The sequence below is a fragment of the Rhizopus delemar genome, genomic scaffold (assembly GCF_000149305.1).
Source record: "Rhizopus delemar RA 99-880 supercont3.29 genomic scaffold, whole genome shotgun sequence".
Taxonomy (NCBI): Eukaryota; Fungi; Mucoromycota; class Mucoromycetes; order Mucorales; family Rhizopodaceae; genus Rhizopus; species Rhizopus delemar.
This window is the reverse complement of record NW_027137853.1, coordinates 39,337-54,089: the sequence shown is the minus strand read 5'-3', so window position 1 is coordinate 54,089 and position 14,753 is coordinate 39,337. Positions and strand designations below refer to the sequence as shown.

At 36.9% G+C, this 14,753-nt stretch overlaps 7 protein-coding genes across 7 annotated transcripts; 4 read left to right on the top strand and 3 right to left on the bottom strand.

The window, feature by feature from the left end:
* Positions 1-147: 147 nt before the first annotated feature.
* On the top strand, positions 148-825 carry RO3G_17246 (uncharacterized protein; the record flags this gene model as incomplete). Its single annotated transcript, XM_067671830.1, has 1 exon — positions 148-825. The coding sequence occupies one exon, from the start codon at positions 148-150 to the stop codon at positions 823-825; it is 678 nt and encodes a 225-aa protein (XP_067527771.1).
* Positions 826-3,056: 2,231 nt separating this feature from the next.
* On the bottom strand, positions 3,057-4,858 carry RO3G_17245 (uncharacterized protein; the record flags this gene model as incomplete). Its single annotated transcript, XM_067671829.1, has 3 exons — positions 3,057-3,882; positions 4,024-4,575; positions 4,689-4,858. The coding sequence occupies 3 exons, from the start codon at positions 4,856-4,858 to the stop codon at positions 3,057-3,059; spliced, it is 1,548 nt and encodes a 515-aa protein (XP_067527770.1).
* Positions 4,859-5,516: 658 nt separating this feature from the next.
* RO3G_17244 (uncharacterized protein) lies at positions 5,517-6,044 on the bottom strand (the record flags this gene model as incomplete). Its single annotated transcript, XM_067671828.1, has 1 exon — positions 5,517-6,044. The coding sequence occupies one exon, from the start codon at positions 6,042-6,044 to the stop codon at positions 5,517-5,519; it is 528 nt and encodes a 175-aa protein (XP_067527769.1).
* A 437-nt stretch (positions 6,045-6,481) lies between these two features.
* On the top strand, positions 6,482-6,979 carry RO3G_17243 (uncharacterized protein; the record flags this gene model as incomplete). The annotated part of the gene is made up of 4 exons (XM_067671827.1): positions 6,482-6,539; positions 6,700-6,736; positions 6,790-6,821; positions 6,912-6,979. The coding sequence occupies 4 exons, from the start codon at positions 6,482-6,484 to the stop codon at positions 6,977-6,979; spliced, it is 195 nt and encodes a 64-aa protein (XP_067527768.1).
* Positions 6,980-9,270: 2,291 nt separating this feature from the next.
* On the top strand, positions 9,271-9,675 carry RO3G_17242 (uncharacterized protein; the record flags this gene model as incomplete). Its single annotated transcript, XM_067671826.1, has 1 exon — positions 9,271-9,675. One exon carries the CDS (start codon positions 9,271-9,273, stop codon positions 9,673-9,675), a length of 405 nt encoding a protein of 134 aa, XP_067527767.1.
* Positions 9,676-10,432: 757 nt separating this feature from the next.
* RO3G_17241 (uncharacterized protein) lies at positions 10,433-11,073 on the top strand (the record flags this gene model as incomplete). Its single annotated transcript, XM_067671825.1, has 3 exons — positions 10,433-10,597; positions 10,656-10,876; positions 11,052-11,073. The coding sequence occupies 3 exons, from the start codon at positions 10,433-10,435 to the stop codon at positions 11,071-11,073; spliced, it is 408 nt and encodes a 135-aa protein (XP_067527766.1).
* A 1,196-nt stretch (positions 11,074-12,269) lies between these two features.
* On the bottom strand, positions 12,270-13,589 carry RO3G_17240 (uncharacterized protein; the record flags this gene model as incomplete). The annotated part of the gene is made up of 2 exons (XM_067671824.1): positions 12,270-12,403; positions 12,488-13,589. 2 exons carry the CDS (start codon positions 13,587-13,589, stop codon positions 12,270-12,272), a joined length of 1,236 nt encoding a protein of 411 aa, XP_067527765.1.
* Between the last annotated feature and the right edge of the window lie 1,164 nt (positions 13,590-14,753).

The following is a 14,753-nucleotide window of genomic DNA, read 5'->3' as shown; positions in this document are numbered from 1 at the left end:
TCTCTTTGATATCTGCTGCCATGGTCATACACTCCTTCTCTTTGGCGTCATGCGCAGGTCGTGCCTATCTACAAGAAGGGCGACCCTCATCAACCGTCAAACTTCAGGCCGATCTCCTTGACGTCCATCATTCGCAAGCTGTTTGAAATGTGTCTCTTTCCGCTCTTAGAAGATGTCTCGCCTCCATTGGACATTGCTCAAGGTGGTTTCCGTCCACAGCGAAGTGCTCTTGACCAAGCCCTCTGCTTGCATGACTTGATGCAAGAGTACTATCGTCGAAAGCGTCATTTCCCTGTTGTGGCTTTTCTTGATATCAAGGCTGCGTATGATACCGTCGACAGACGTGTCATCTGGCAATCCCTCTTGGCTGTCAATGCTCCTTTTGCTCTGGTCTCTGTCTTGGCTCATCTCTTTGATGATGTTTCGATTTCGGTCCTGCTGTCCAACCAAGTCTCAACACCATTCACTCCGAGTACAGGTGTACTTCAAGGCTCTGTCTTGAGTCCATATCTGTACTCGATTTACATCAATACGCTGCCTGCTCTTCTTCGTTCTGCTGCCACGCGTACCACAACAATGGTTTCGTCCTTGTCTCCTTCTGGTCCTCCTGGTCCTCCTGGTTCTGGTTCCTCTGGTTCTGGTCTTGGTCTTCCTTTTGGTCCGTCATTGGATGTCTCCTCTTTGTCTCCGTCTCCCACTGCTGTCAACTCTCTCCTGTATGCTGATGATGTGGCTATTATTGGTTCTGCTAGTGAAGTCAAACAGATGCTTGACCTTTCCCAAATCCATTCCCAAGTGCTCGGTTACAGATGGAGTCCCGGCTGAAGGAAAAGATACGATGCAAGAGGATTCCGGGCCAGGTATTTGTACTACGTGAGATCCAAATATAGCAATCAATGCGCCCGAATTTTCCGGATCGAATGGTGTAACTTTTATGGCCGTTACACGTAAACTCAGCTCGTGAATCGCATTACAACGGAAAAAAGCTACCTTTGGCGGACTAAAAAAGAGCGATTGCGTGCCCGTTATTTGTTACACATAGTCATCCGTTACCTCAAATGATGCAAATAATTTTTCCGCTTTCAATGGTGGTATTTTTGAAGGTGTCACTGTATTACCTGACGAGCTACAGGCCTTCAAAGACGAAAAAATTACCTGGCTCACCGTCAACGGTGGTTACGGTGTGATAGCGGACCGGATACTACCCGTATTTAAAACCTATACACAACTGTCGATGCATTTGATGATTCTGCAACGAACAATGATACGTATGAAGAGGCCACAATAGTATTCAGGAGCTATGGGCTTCAAACCACTAAAACGCTACATTGGTTAAGTGTGTCATGTTCTGGTAAAGTAATTTAAAGGTAGCAGTAAAACCTAAAGAATACTTTTTGAGACTGAACTTTAAGACAACCTTAATTGTTAAAAAGAAATCATTACAAAGTCTACTTTTTATATTCTTCTATCAGTTGGCGGATAAATGAGTAGCTATGAGCGTAGATTCAATAATTGACATGTTTGACTGAAGAATGATCACTGAATCGATTATGAAAATTTTTAATTCGTTGTTTTTATAGATCTTATTGTTCTTTAACTGATCTGGGAGAGTTGTCCCGTCTTCATTGAGAGGAAAGATATATTTATATGAAATGCCTCCAGTCAGATCAAAGTTGATTAGGTACCTGATCCATTATTATTCATTTACAGAAATGATGAATAGTAAAGATCATGACTTATTTAGTGTTCATGTTTACTTTATAGAATGAATTTAACAGTGATAGTTTTATATAAAAAGAAGAAGAGTATATTTTATTTAATAAAGATTTAAATTATTATCTTTTATCAATTTTAATATACTTCTTTTAGTTGTGATTATTCAATGTCCGTTATAATCAGACTCTGTTCTACAACAAAGTGCTTTAGCAATAAAAATAGAAACAACGAAAATTGACGAGACTGAGCGATGGTGCTACAGTCCAATGTTTTTATTGAAGAACGATTTGAAGAGTGCTTATATTAGCTCGAGTACGATCTGATGAGATATTTGCAGATAAAAATTTGAGAATTAAAAGGAGATAGTGCTTGAAAAACTAGTGAATGAGTCTCTATGTAACCTCTTTATTAGATTTCAAGACGCTCGCGAGAACCCATTTAATCAAACTACGCCTTTATATAGGAAATAAGATTATTCAGGGACCGAAGTGAGTTCAAGGTCAATTTTAGTATTGAACTTGAATAATATAAATATTGTATATGGTTAATATTGTAAATGAGTCTTAGAGAATATGTAATATATAATATTATGTATCCAGTACTTGTTATTTTTTATATAAGATTTGAGTAATCTCATACGAATAATAAGTATTTAATGGGGTAAATACGACATCTGAGATTAGATAACTAAAGATAGCTACCACCGATATAATTTGACACGCAGAGGAACAATTATATATACTAATCTTATTAACCAACTACTTATGTATGAACAGAGACATATTATTAAACGTAGTTACTAATTATCATAATCAACTCTTATTTAACCCAACCTGTGAACATTTAACCCGGTGCCATAAGACAGTATCCTATTGTCCTGTCAAAACATGAAGAATACAGAGCTCTATTGAGAAACATACTCGCTAATATATCATCACCGTGTCGTTGAAGCATTATTATTCTTAAACAGTCAAGCTTTTAAAGATGTAAAGTATAATGTAGGAACGCTTGGGGAATAAGTCACAGCTTTACCTTATCAACATAGTAGACCGTCAGTTTTAGTTGTTCAATATACAAAGTGGGATTTTTCTTTATAACATTATAATTCCAATACAAAGCTTGTTGATGCGTATTGAATATGCACATACAAAAAAAGGACATACCCATGTTAAGTATTGTGTTCACTTATAAAGTCTTATTTGTTTCAAAGCATAAAAGCTAGAAGATTATCATAAAAAGTCACCATATTAAAGAAAAATAACATAAAATTTAAACCATATTTAATTCAATAAAAGCTATACATTGGTTCTTTAATGATTAGAGAAACGATCGCTTAGACTTCAACCACGTCGAGGCCTTCCTACAGATCGATTTCCAGCTCTTGGTCTACCAACTGAACGCCTGCCACTACCAGGGTGATTACTGACAGAAGGTGCAACAGCTCTTGGTCTGCCTACTGATCGACGTTCACTTCTAGGCCTACCGATCGAACGAATAGCTGCTGGGCTGGGGACTCCTGCTTCACCATTATCTGCAGCAATAGAACCTTGAATGCCAGACTGACCCAAACTGCTTCGTGCTTCAAGAATATGATCCTGCATGACCTCACCATCTGGGCCACCAATAATGCTGTCATTGTCCGATAGTATCGCTTCTTCTTCTAACAATTCCCTAGCATCGCGGGCACGACGACGTTCTACCCATGCTTCAAAACGGCGAGCATCTCTAGCTGCAATTCGAGCTGACACAGAAGGCGAATTGCCATCAACACCGCGGGTAAACCAGTTTTCAGTTTCAGCAGACTGTTGAGCTGTATTCGAATCCATTGCCACCTCACGAATCATACGTTCAAAGCACTGCTTTACACTACCTGCATTTTCGCTTCGCCAAAGGTACTCCAGGATGCGCTTGTAACAGTTCTCTTTGGTTCGATTACGAGGCTTGATAAATGCTTTTAGAGGAGCCCACATACTTTCAATCATGTTGGTATGAATTTTTCCCGATATGGGCAAACCAGAAAATGAGCCTTGGTTACCTTGGACTTGATCTACCGTGGCAAAGTCTAAGGAATGGTTGACAACCTGATGTCTAGCAAAGAAGAAGTTGCCATCATTGTAGGCGCTTGTGTTGTCAAGTATCTCGCCAGTATGTTCGTCACGCTCTTCCCTAGGGTGCAGACCGGAATATGCTCTCCATCCATCAGATCTAATGGTTGACCCACGCTGGCAGTTATCATAAATGATGGGCAAGAGTGTTGCCGCTGTCCGATTAGGGACGGTGCAAAAGAATTTGCGCCCTGCTTCATACCTAGGTCTTAGCTCTTGTTCGCCAGTTCGATGATCAGTGTAAGTGTAAAATCGATCTGCTTCATTGACTGGGACCAAGCATTCAACCATACCAAAGACCCAGATGCCTTCTACACGATGACCACGATGGTTTTTTCGCTTGCCAAACTTAGACTCATCTATTTGTATATGGTGACACCTTACGTTAGAGCCTAGCTTATGCTCCTCTTGTCGATTATGGGCATTATAATCACTGAGCATCATTAAACGAAGATCATTTGCCAATGAAGTCACAGCAGGACGGCTCATGCCATGAGAGTTGCAAATATTGGTGATGCTTGAGTCCTTCAAATAGTCATACATCACCGAAAGAGTGTAATTGGTCAAGCATTTACGATTGTAGAACACCAAATTATACGTACAAGCGCGTGATTTTCTGCCAGCATGACCAATAGTAGCACCATTTTCATCAATCTCAAGACCACCAGCACAATAGTACGTCAGTCTTCCACTGTCGACACGATTTCTTAAAGTGCAAATTCTTCGACAGCCATCAATGCCACATACATTAGTTCTATGAAAAGCGTTGTTTACGGATAAAAGATGACTACAAACAAAGGTAAAGAGTTAGTAAGAAAAAAAAATCCTACTATCGCAATGTAATGTTTTTTATTATAATTAACTTACTCCCATGCTCTTTCAGGACTAACAATTATTTGCGCTTCAAGGACACGGTCACCAGCAGGAGGAAGATAAGACCTGTAGCTTGAAACTACTTGACCAGATACTCGACCTCCTCTACGAGGAGTGGCACCGTTGTTTGAATGAACAGAAGCAGATGAGTTGAAACGAGGCATATTAAGTAAATAAAATAAAGACGAAAAAAAAAGGAAGAAAAAAGGTATGTCACTTTATATAGATATTTGACCAGCAATTAAACACGATGTTTCACATATTAAATACTCAAATATGCACATGGTTACAACTCGGAAATTAGCACTCGTGGTTACAACTCGGTAGCTACTACTAGCAGTGTAGATTTCATTGTTTGTATGCATGTCGTTGTTATATTCACATATTAATACACCCGACTATAGCTTTAAGCAAGGCTACTGAAGCTCGTTTTGTGACTATAGGGTGCAGAATCATCAAATGCATCGACAGTTGTGTATAGGTTTTAAATACGGGTAGTATCCGGTCCGCTATCACACCGTAACCACCGTTGACGGTGAGCCAGGTAATTTTTTCGTCTTTGAAGGCCTGTAGCTCGTCAGGTAATACAGTGACACCTTCAAAAATACCACCATTGAAAGCGGAAAAATTATTTGCATCATTTGAGGTAACGGATGACTATGTGTAACAAATAACGGGCACGCAATCGCTCTTTTTTAGTCCGCCAAAGGTAGTTTTTTTCCGTTGTAATGCGATTCACGAGCTGAGTTTACGTGTAACGGCCATAAAAGTTACACCATTCGATCCGGAAAATTCGGGCGCATTGATTGCTATATTTGGATCTCACGTAGTACAAATACCTGGCCCGGAATCCTCTTGCATCGTATCTTTTACATTGTCCGTATAAAATATAGGTATTAAATTACAATTGCTAATTTGATAAATCTGTTCTAGACTTACACTACATTCTTTTTTGGCCTGGTCGACCTCAGCTTCTGAAGCTCGCTGCTGCTGTTGCTGTTGCTGTTGCTGCAGCAATTGTGTCAATTGCTGTATCTGAGCAGCCATTATATCTGGTGCGAAACCAGAGGCTGCTTGGATGGCTTCAGCACCAACAGAGCTCTCCAAGCGAGGAGTTGTAAAGTTACTGAAGCCTGCAACAGGAACAGAAGCAGAAGCAGGAGCAGGAGCAAGAGCAGAAGCGGGAACAGGAGCAGAAGCAGAAGTGGGAGCGGGAGCAGAAGCAGAAACAGAAGCGGGAACAGAAGCAGGAACAACAGTGGATGATGATCCAGCAATGCTCATAGAAATTCTTGCCCTTTTGGGAGCATTGCTGGGGACACTGATGGGGGTGGCGACGCGACGAGACATTTTTTAAAATAAACTTTAAGGAAGAAAAAACAAGAGTACAAAATAAATTGAAGATGTATACAAAAGCAAGGTAGTACTTTATTTATTTTACAAAAAAAAAAGAAAAAAAGAAAAAAGCCTTTGCAGTTAAAGATATTACATTTGAATAATAATAATAAAAAAGATTTTAAACTGTTTATGAATACCCTCTCTGAGTGTTTCAATAGTTAAACCATGTTTAAAAAAAACTTGTTTTTAATCGATAGTAGGTAATCGTAACACTGATAAAATGAGGCTATAAAAAAAGTACTTTTTTTTTTCCTTTTTTTTTTCTTTTTTTTTAAAAAAAAACATTTTTTCTAAAAGGTAAGTTCTTAATATTATATATATTCTATTTCTGTTCTAATGATACTTGTACTTTAGTAAAATCTTTAATGGTTGCTTTCTTGATGCTTTAAATGGTCTTTATATTTTTCTCTTTCCCAGGATTATCATTGCTTCTTCTTTTACTTGTTGGTAAAAGCTTGGCTGGTGTCTTTTTTTCTTTCTTTGCTTTTTTCTTTTCTTTTTCCTGGTTTATCTAAAGCAAGGTACTATTACTTTTATTAAGTATCCTTCATAGCTAATAGTTTTTATAGATGCGTGCTGCTTCTTTATTTTTTACTTGTTGGTATAGGCTTGGCTAGTGTCTTTTTTTACCTGGTTCACCTAAAGTAAGGTGCTATTACTTTTACTACATGTACACAATAGCTAATTATTATTATAGATGCATGCTGCTTCCCTTTTCTTTACTTGTTGGTATATGCTTAGCTAGTCTTCTTCTGGCCTATCTAAAGAAAGGTACTATTACTTCTACTACGTATACTCGATAGCTAATAATTATTATAGATACGTGCTACTTTGCTTTGGCCTTTTACTGTTTCGTTCTCGTCCTTGCTTTGGTTCTTGAGTACTGATGTCTTTTCTTCTTTTGCTTTGAGTGCCCAATTCCTTGAATCCTTGAATCTTTGAATCCTTGTGTCTTTGCATCCTTGAGCTTGGCTTTTTTTTTTCTTCTTCTTATGAGAACTTTTTGAGTTCCACGAGATTAATCGATGTTTTTTTAGATTAGATGATGCTATTTTGATGGCATTAGGTAAGTCAAGTAAGCTTTTAAAACGCTACGAGCAAAGAAATACTGTATATTATTATTATTTTATTTAAATAAAAAAAAAGCTATTTTTATAAAACAAATCCCTATTTTTTTGTATATATAAAGCAATATTTATTGCAATATGAATGGTCAATAAAGAAGTATATAAGCTATATGAGTGGTCTATAAAGAAGTATATAAAGCAATATGAGTGGTTTATAAAAGACCAAAAAGACAAATAAAGCATTGATTTGAAAAGTATCATTGGCTGCCGAGCACCATTAGATATCAAATGGATAATAAACAGGAGCCATAACATAACTGATGGAAGTTGCGTCTTGCGAGATCAGTTAACGAATAAATGTACCAGCAGTCTCCTGTCTCTGCCACAAATATTGCAACATCTCTTAACCAAAAGATTAACGACGGTTTAAACGATTTGTGGCAGAGACAGGAGGCAGTGCGATCAACAATCAGTTACCCGATGTCACACGATTCTAAGCTCTTTCGCAAGATTGATAATATATCTGTTAACAAATTTGCACGATTATTTGTAGTGTCGGCACTGCAAATAACTGGAGAAAGTAAGCGTTCAGTTTTAGAATAGTTGAAGGCAAACACGCCAAAGATCATGCAAACACACGATATTTTATGGATGTTTTAAACGTTTTTCGCGGCAGTGCAGTTAACGTTCAGTATTCATTAAAAGAGCAAGTGGAAGTCATTTAGCATTCTTTTACCAGAGCAGTCGACACGTTTTACTCAATACTTGCCAACGTTTGGGCAACGAATCATAAGTTTTAAAGCATTTCTTTACTTGTCCTTTTGTTCTTTTATCGACCGCTCATATTGCCTTATATACTTCTTTATCGACCGCTCATATTGCCTTATATGCTTCTTTATTAACCACTCATATGGCTTTATATACTTCTTTAACAACCACTCATATTGCTTATATACTTCTTTATTAACCATTCACATTGCAATAAATATTGCTTCATATATACAAAAAAATAGGGATTTGTTTTATAAAAATAGCTTTTTTTTTATTTAAATAAAATAATAATAATATACAGTATTTCTTTGCTCGTAACGTTTTAAAAGTTTGCTTGACTTACCTAATGTCATCACGATAGCATCATCTAATCTAAAAATACATCGATTAATCTCGTGGGACTCAAAAAGTTCTCACAAGAAAAAAAAAAGAAAAAAAAAAAAGAAAAAAAAAAAAGAAAAAAAAAAGCCAAGCTCAAGGATGCAAAGACACAAGGATTCAAGGTTTTAAGGACTTGGGCACTCAAAGCAAAAGAAGAAAAGACATCAGTACTTAAGAACCAAAGCAATGACGAGAAAGAAACAGTAAAAGGCCAAAGCAAAGTAGCACGTATCTATAATAATTATTAGCTATCGAGTATACGTAGTAGAAGTAATAGTACCTTTCTTTAGATAGGCCAGAAGAAGACTAGCTAAGCATATACCAACAAGTAAAGAAAAGGGAAGCAGCACGCATCTGTAATAATAATTAGCTATTGTATACATGTAGTAAAAGTAATAGCACCTTAATTTAGGTGAACCAGGTAAAAAAAGACACTAGCCAAGCTTATACCAACAAGTAAAAGAAGAAGCAATGATAATCCTGGGAAAGAGATTTTATAAAGACCATTTAAAACATCAAGAAAGCAACCATTACGATTTTACTAAAGTAAAAGTACCATTAGAACAGAAATAGAATATATATAATATTAAGAACTTACCTTTTAGAAAGAATTTTTTTTTTAAAAAAAAAAAAAAGAAAAAAGGAAAAAAAAAATACTTTTTTTATAGCCTCATTTTACCAGTGTTACAATTACCTACTATCGATTAAAAACAAGTTTTCTTTAATATGGTTTAACTATTGAAACACTCAGAGAGGTTATTCATAAACAGTTTAAATTCTTTTTTTTATTATTATTCAAATGTAATATCTTTTACTATAAAGGCTTTTTCTTTTTCTTTTTTTTTTTTCTTTGCTTTTTTTGTAAAACAAATAAAAGCATCACCTTACTTTGTATTCATTTTTAGTTCATTTTGTACTCTTGTCTTTTTCTTTTTCCCTATATTATCTGTTTTAAAAAAATGTCTCGTCGTGTCGCTACCCCTATCAACGTTCCCAGTAATGCCCCTAAAAGGGCAAGAATATCTTCAAGCATTACTGGATCATCATCCACTGTTGCGCCGTCCCCTTCTCCTGCTCCCACTGCTGTTGCGTCTTTTGACAGCTTTGAGCCTTCTCGCCTTCAAGGCCCAGTTGGCTCTCCTGCTGTCAGCTTGGCAAGTGGCCCAACCCTTGAGGCCATTTTTGCTCAGATGCAGCAGCAAGAGCAAATTCAACGCCGACAGGAGGAGAATCAACGTCGGCAAGAGCTGAAGATTGAGCAGCTAACTCAATTGTTGCAACAACAGCAACAAGAGCAGCAGCAGCCTCCACAGCAGCAACCTTCTGAGGTCAAAGAGAATAAGGCCTTGACAAGTGTAATTTAAATTTAAAACACAAATTAGCATGTGCAAAATAATAACAAAAATTTTTTTTGTACCTTTTTGAACCATAGGCTTTTATATTGAAGTACTATAGAGAGCATTTGGTTCCTTGAGGTGTCACCTTTGACCTGAAGGAGGTCAAGCGCCCAGAGCAATACGCAAAGGTCAGGGATTTGCTTGTAGCAGCTGCCAAGAAGGAGCCATTTTCTGCTGGCATTACTGTTTCTGACATGCGCAGCATGGTCAGAAACAAATTCAACTACATGGTGAGAGAAAGTAAGGTGTCATGTTTTGACATGTCAATAAGATAACAGTCTTATCATTCTAAGCTAAATCTTTACAAATGAGTTTGAATAAGAATAGATCCTGATAATTACCAACTGCCCTGAACAGCCAAGTTTCACTTTCATCTCAACAGTTGATTATTTACATCAGTTTATAAAATTTTTCTTATACATGTCAAATCATATCGGTCGTAACTATCTCTTGTCATTTAATCTCAGGTCTCGCTCAAACTAATATAAATAGCCTTGGAATCTTTCTTTAATAAAAGTATTCGACTTTAGAACTATTGTTCGGTCTCGTTAATTCTTCTTTTTCATATTTTAAATACTTAAAAACACTTCATAAGGGGCTAACGGCTACGTCAGAAGATTCAACGCGTCGTAGTCGTGTGCATGCAGTAAGTAATTAGTATTTAAAGATTGAAATATATAGTGTTTCAAGTACTTACATTACTTTTTTACATTAGAAGCTCGCCATGAGGCGAAATGCTTACAATGCGGCCCCTGAGGAATTTGAAGCTCGTTTTCCTTTTGGAAAACAAATTCTGATGACCGATTGGACGTCAGAGGAAGAAGATGGTCCTGAGGATGAACATGGTCCTGTGTTTGTAGTAAAAAGACCACTATTTCGAAGCAAAGCAGTAAGTAATATTTTTGTAATAGTGTTTATTTTCTAATATACCTTTACTTAATCTACAGGTGGACGAATTCCATGCTGTTCTTCAAAAAGCATGGAGGAATTCCTTGTCGAAAAAAGGCACCATCAATAGAACAAGAAGGGTGGTGGAATACTTCGACAAGGAGTTCCCTACAAACCTTGACCATGAAGATTATCCCTCTTGGGCCTTTTCTTCCCCTGGCCTTGGCTTTTCGGCTGAGGTCTCTGGCTCTTCCTCTTCTGCTGCTGCTAATCCCATGCAGTAAGCGTTTACTTTCTCTTTTCCTTTTTTTTTTTTTTTTTTTTTTTTGCTGCCTCTTTTGTTGTCTCTGCAAATTGAATAAAATCTTTTTTTTTAAAAAAAAAAACAAATAACAATAATAGTCTAATAAATGATTCTTTAGTAAATTATATAATAAAATAAATAATAATAATAGTAATAAAAGAAGGTTTGAATAATTTAACATAGTTGTTACATATAAATTCGTCTTGGCAGAGCGAGAGTAAGAAGGTGATTATCGATATATGGGCATACAGCAACAGGATTGAAGATTCTATAAATTGGAAGTATGCTGTTGCTTGAAACTGGATCAAATTGGTTCTTCCACACTTGGATGCCAGTACCATCGAAGGTGGGAAAATGTTGAGTCGCATGGCTGTACCAATTGACGAATGCAAAATAATGAGTTGAGTTGTTAAATGAATGACTGAAAAAGTATGATATTTGACCAATACGTAATTGATTGTTCATAAAGGCTTGAATGCATGATGATGATGAATGATTGTCTGACTGTTGGTAGTGTTGTCCAAGCAAGTTAATTTTTTTGAATGATTTTATAGTTGTACTGATTGTATTCATAATAGGTATTTCATAGGTATCCATATAAAAAGTTTGTAAGGCTTCATAGTGTTCAGGGCATAAAAGTTCTTGTTTGTTGTTAATTTTTGAAGGAAGGGCTTGTGGTGGCAGAGGCTCACTACCAGTAATCGTCAGGTTAAATAGACTTGGCCCGTCTATGAATTGAGAGTAATCAAATGGCGTTAAACCACTCTCGTCATTCGTAACCTCGCCTATTTCCTTTATGAAGTTGATCAGTAGGAGCATGCCTTGATCGTTGTTGTTAATGAATGTAGGTAATGAATGTATTATATCTTGCGTATGAATGGTTTGAGTAAGCATAGTGACATAGGTGGTTTCGAAGCCTGTCTTGTAATTGATATTTATCTTTTTGACATCACCATTCAATCGTTCAAAACCATAAAGCCAAAAGGCATAGGAGGGACCAAAGTCCAAAAAGCATTCTTTCAAATGCATGTGCATATGTATATTAGGTGTTATACATGCTTTTCCATAGAGTTGAACACAGGTCTTGCCGAATTCTTTAAATAAGGAGTGTGCTGTCTGAATTTCATCTGCTGTGATTAAAGGACCAGTCACCAACCTTACTGCTTCTACATATCTGATCCAATTGATGAAATGTTCACCGATTAATCTTTGTTTTAAGAGAAAAGGCGAAAGCATAACACACCACGTTCTCCACTCATCAGCCTTCATATTGCTAAACGTACTTTCAATCTTGCCTTTTTCGTTTTTTTTTTTTTATAACAAAAAATTAGTGTTCAGATTTATTATAGAATAAGTTCTTTTACGCTCGTTACATACTTTTTGGGATTTTAGAGTACTGTGAAGGAATGATAATAGAAGCTGATTTATCAGCCATGGCTTTGAAATCAGATGTGGTAAGCAGCCTGTGATCTACCCAAACTTCAACCATTCGTTTTGGCGTACCTAGAAATAAATTGTGCATGGGATCAACGGTTGTCAATCTCACGACATCAAAATACTCTAGTCGGTGAAGTTCACTCCATTTACTTCCTGTGTTCGTCTGCAGGGTTCGCTGTTGCGTAATGTGAGTAGCATTTAGCCAAGCATATGCTTCTTGGCGCTGCTGGGTATTGTTTCGCAGAATCCAGTGCTCATCGTCAAAGTCAGAAAAATCTGGCTTCGTTGAATTTGCACCAGTACTGATTCGCGAAAACACAGTGGAACATTTGTTGCAGGCTTTGTGCGCGGATTGACCCATGAACCCAGCTACTTTGCGAGCTGCTGGTATATCACAGTTAACGGACATCAAAGCAACACGTACCATTTCACCGTTTCTGTTCTGGTACGTTGGCATCATCATACCTCCGTACAAGGTATTCAGCTCTGCAATCATTGGTCGCAAAAAGTTTTGGAGCTGGTCATCCGTGGGCTCGCCAGGCCCAGGAATCATACCAACCAGGATGATGTTGGAAACCTTCATCCTAGAACTCCTTGGAAGGTTGTTAATCGTGAGATATACACCACCACAAGAGTAGTGCATACCATCACTAGGTTGAAACCAATCAACATTCAATGAAACCATTAATGATCGACTTCTATTTACGAATGGTTCTCCAGCCGAATCAACAAGACTGTTCCACACTCTACCATCGTAAATATCGTAAAACACGCCTTCTTCCACATGCCGATGTCTCCATTCTTCGATTTCTGTTTCGAATGTTGGACGAACAAAGAACTTCTTCAACGTTTCGACAATTGAGTTGTACGGAAACTCGAGGACAGGCTTGAGGCTGCTACCAATAAAAAGTGAATTGCCGCATGGGTGCTCTTGTCTGTGAGGATTGTTCGCAAACCTAATAAAAGGGCATTGCCGGGTATGCAAACTTCCTGTGTCGTAAACACTTCTACAAAGAGAGCAGACAAGGAAACGGGACACACCACTACTGGCAGAGGAATAATTGACCATGTTACGAGCAGTGGAGATCTTTGTAGGAATCTCCATGCCATGGCCAAGAGCACGAACGAAAAAGGAAAGAAAGGCCAACAAGTCTTCACCGGCTTCAACTGAAAGGTGCTTTGCTTGGAAAAGCACAAGGTAAAGGACCAGGAGATACGCCAGTTGTTGGTCGTTGGTCATTTCTTCGTCCATGTCAACATCCATGTCAGCATCAATGTCGAATTCTAAATTTGTTTAATAAAAAAAAAGGGGTGGATTTATAAATATACCTTCAAACGTGCTTCTTTCGGTAGACGTGGTGGGTTGCTCGAAGGTGTTTTCAAATCTTCTTTGTCTCAAAACTATTTTAATTGCACTTTAGTCTTGCTGCATTTCTTTAAGAAAATTGTACCTTCTCCAACTTTGTCTATGCGCTTATGAGTGTTAGCGGTTTTCTTTGCAATCCACTTGAATCCTTCAGGACAGCTGCTGCATTTGGTGCATTGGCATTTAACTTTGTTGTTGGTGGCGTTCATTTCAAAAAAAATAATATTCAGGATTTAGTAGAGGAATAAGATAGAAAAAAATGCGTGATCAAAAAAACTAAAGCAAATATACTAAATTTGGAAGTTGGTTCCTAAACAGTAACAATTTTACGTGTTCAAAAGAACTGGTTTTTTTTTCCCTTGTTTTGTTTCAGAGAGCTTATTTAACATTGCGGATACAAAAGATAAAAAAGAAAGCTCAACAACGGTTCAAATGTAAGTTTATAAAAAAAAAATAATAACAACCAAGTCTAATGTTGGTTTCTTTTTTTTTTTTTTTTCTTTTTTTTACATTAGGAATTCCTAATGGTACACATTCGGATGACGAACATGAGACTCATGGGCAAAGTTGTTCTTTCCAACTTAAAGAAACTGTAAGAATATCAATCTTATATTACTGCTTGTTGCTAAAAAGTTCTTTTTGGTAAAGAAAGTTGCCATTGCTAACATCTCTAATGGCTAATGGCTAATGGCAAATTACACCCATGTACAAACATAAAGTAAGTAATGAACTAGTATAAGCTTAAAAACATATATTCTTTTATTATATCTGTCATAAAGAATAATAAAGCAATCTATTTATTTGATAAACAAAAGAGTTTTGTATGTATTTGTTAATTATAACTGCCTTGTAACAAAATGTTAACAGAGCTTCTTTATTTTTTTTTATTCTTTTGTTATAATGTAATAGCATTTGCATAAATATAAAGTACATTTGTTGTTAGAGTACTGTTTTCATTTGAACAATGAACTTTTTATTGCCATACTTTTTTCTTTTCTTTTTTTTTTTAACTTAGTCTTTTTTTTACCAGATTTTTTTTTCCCCCAAACA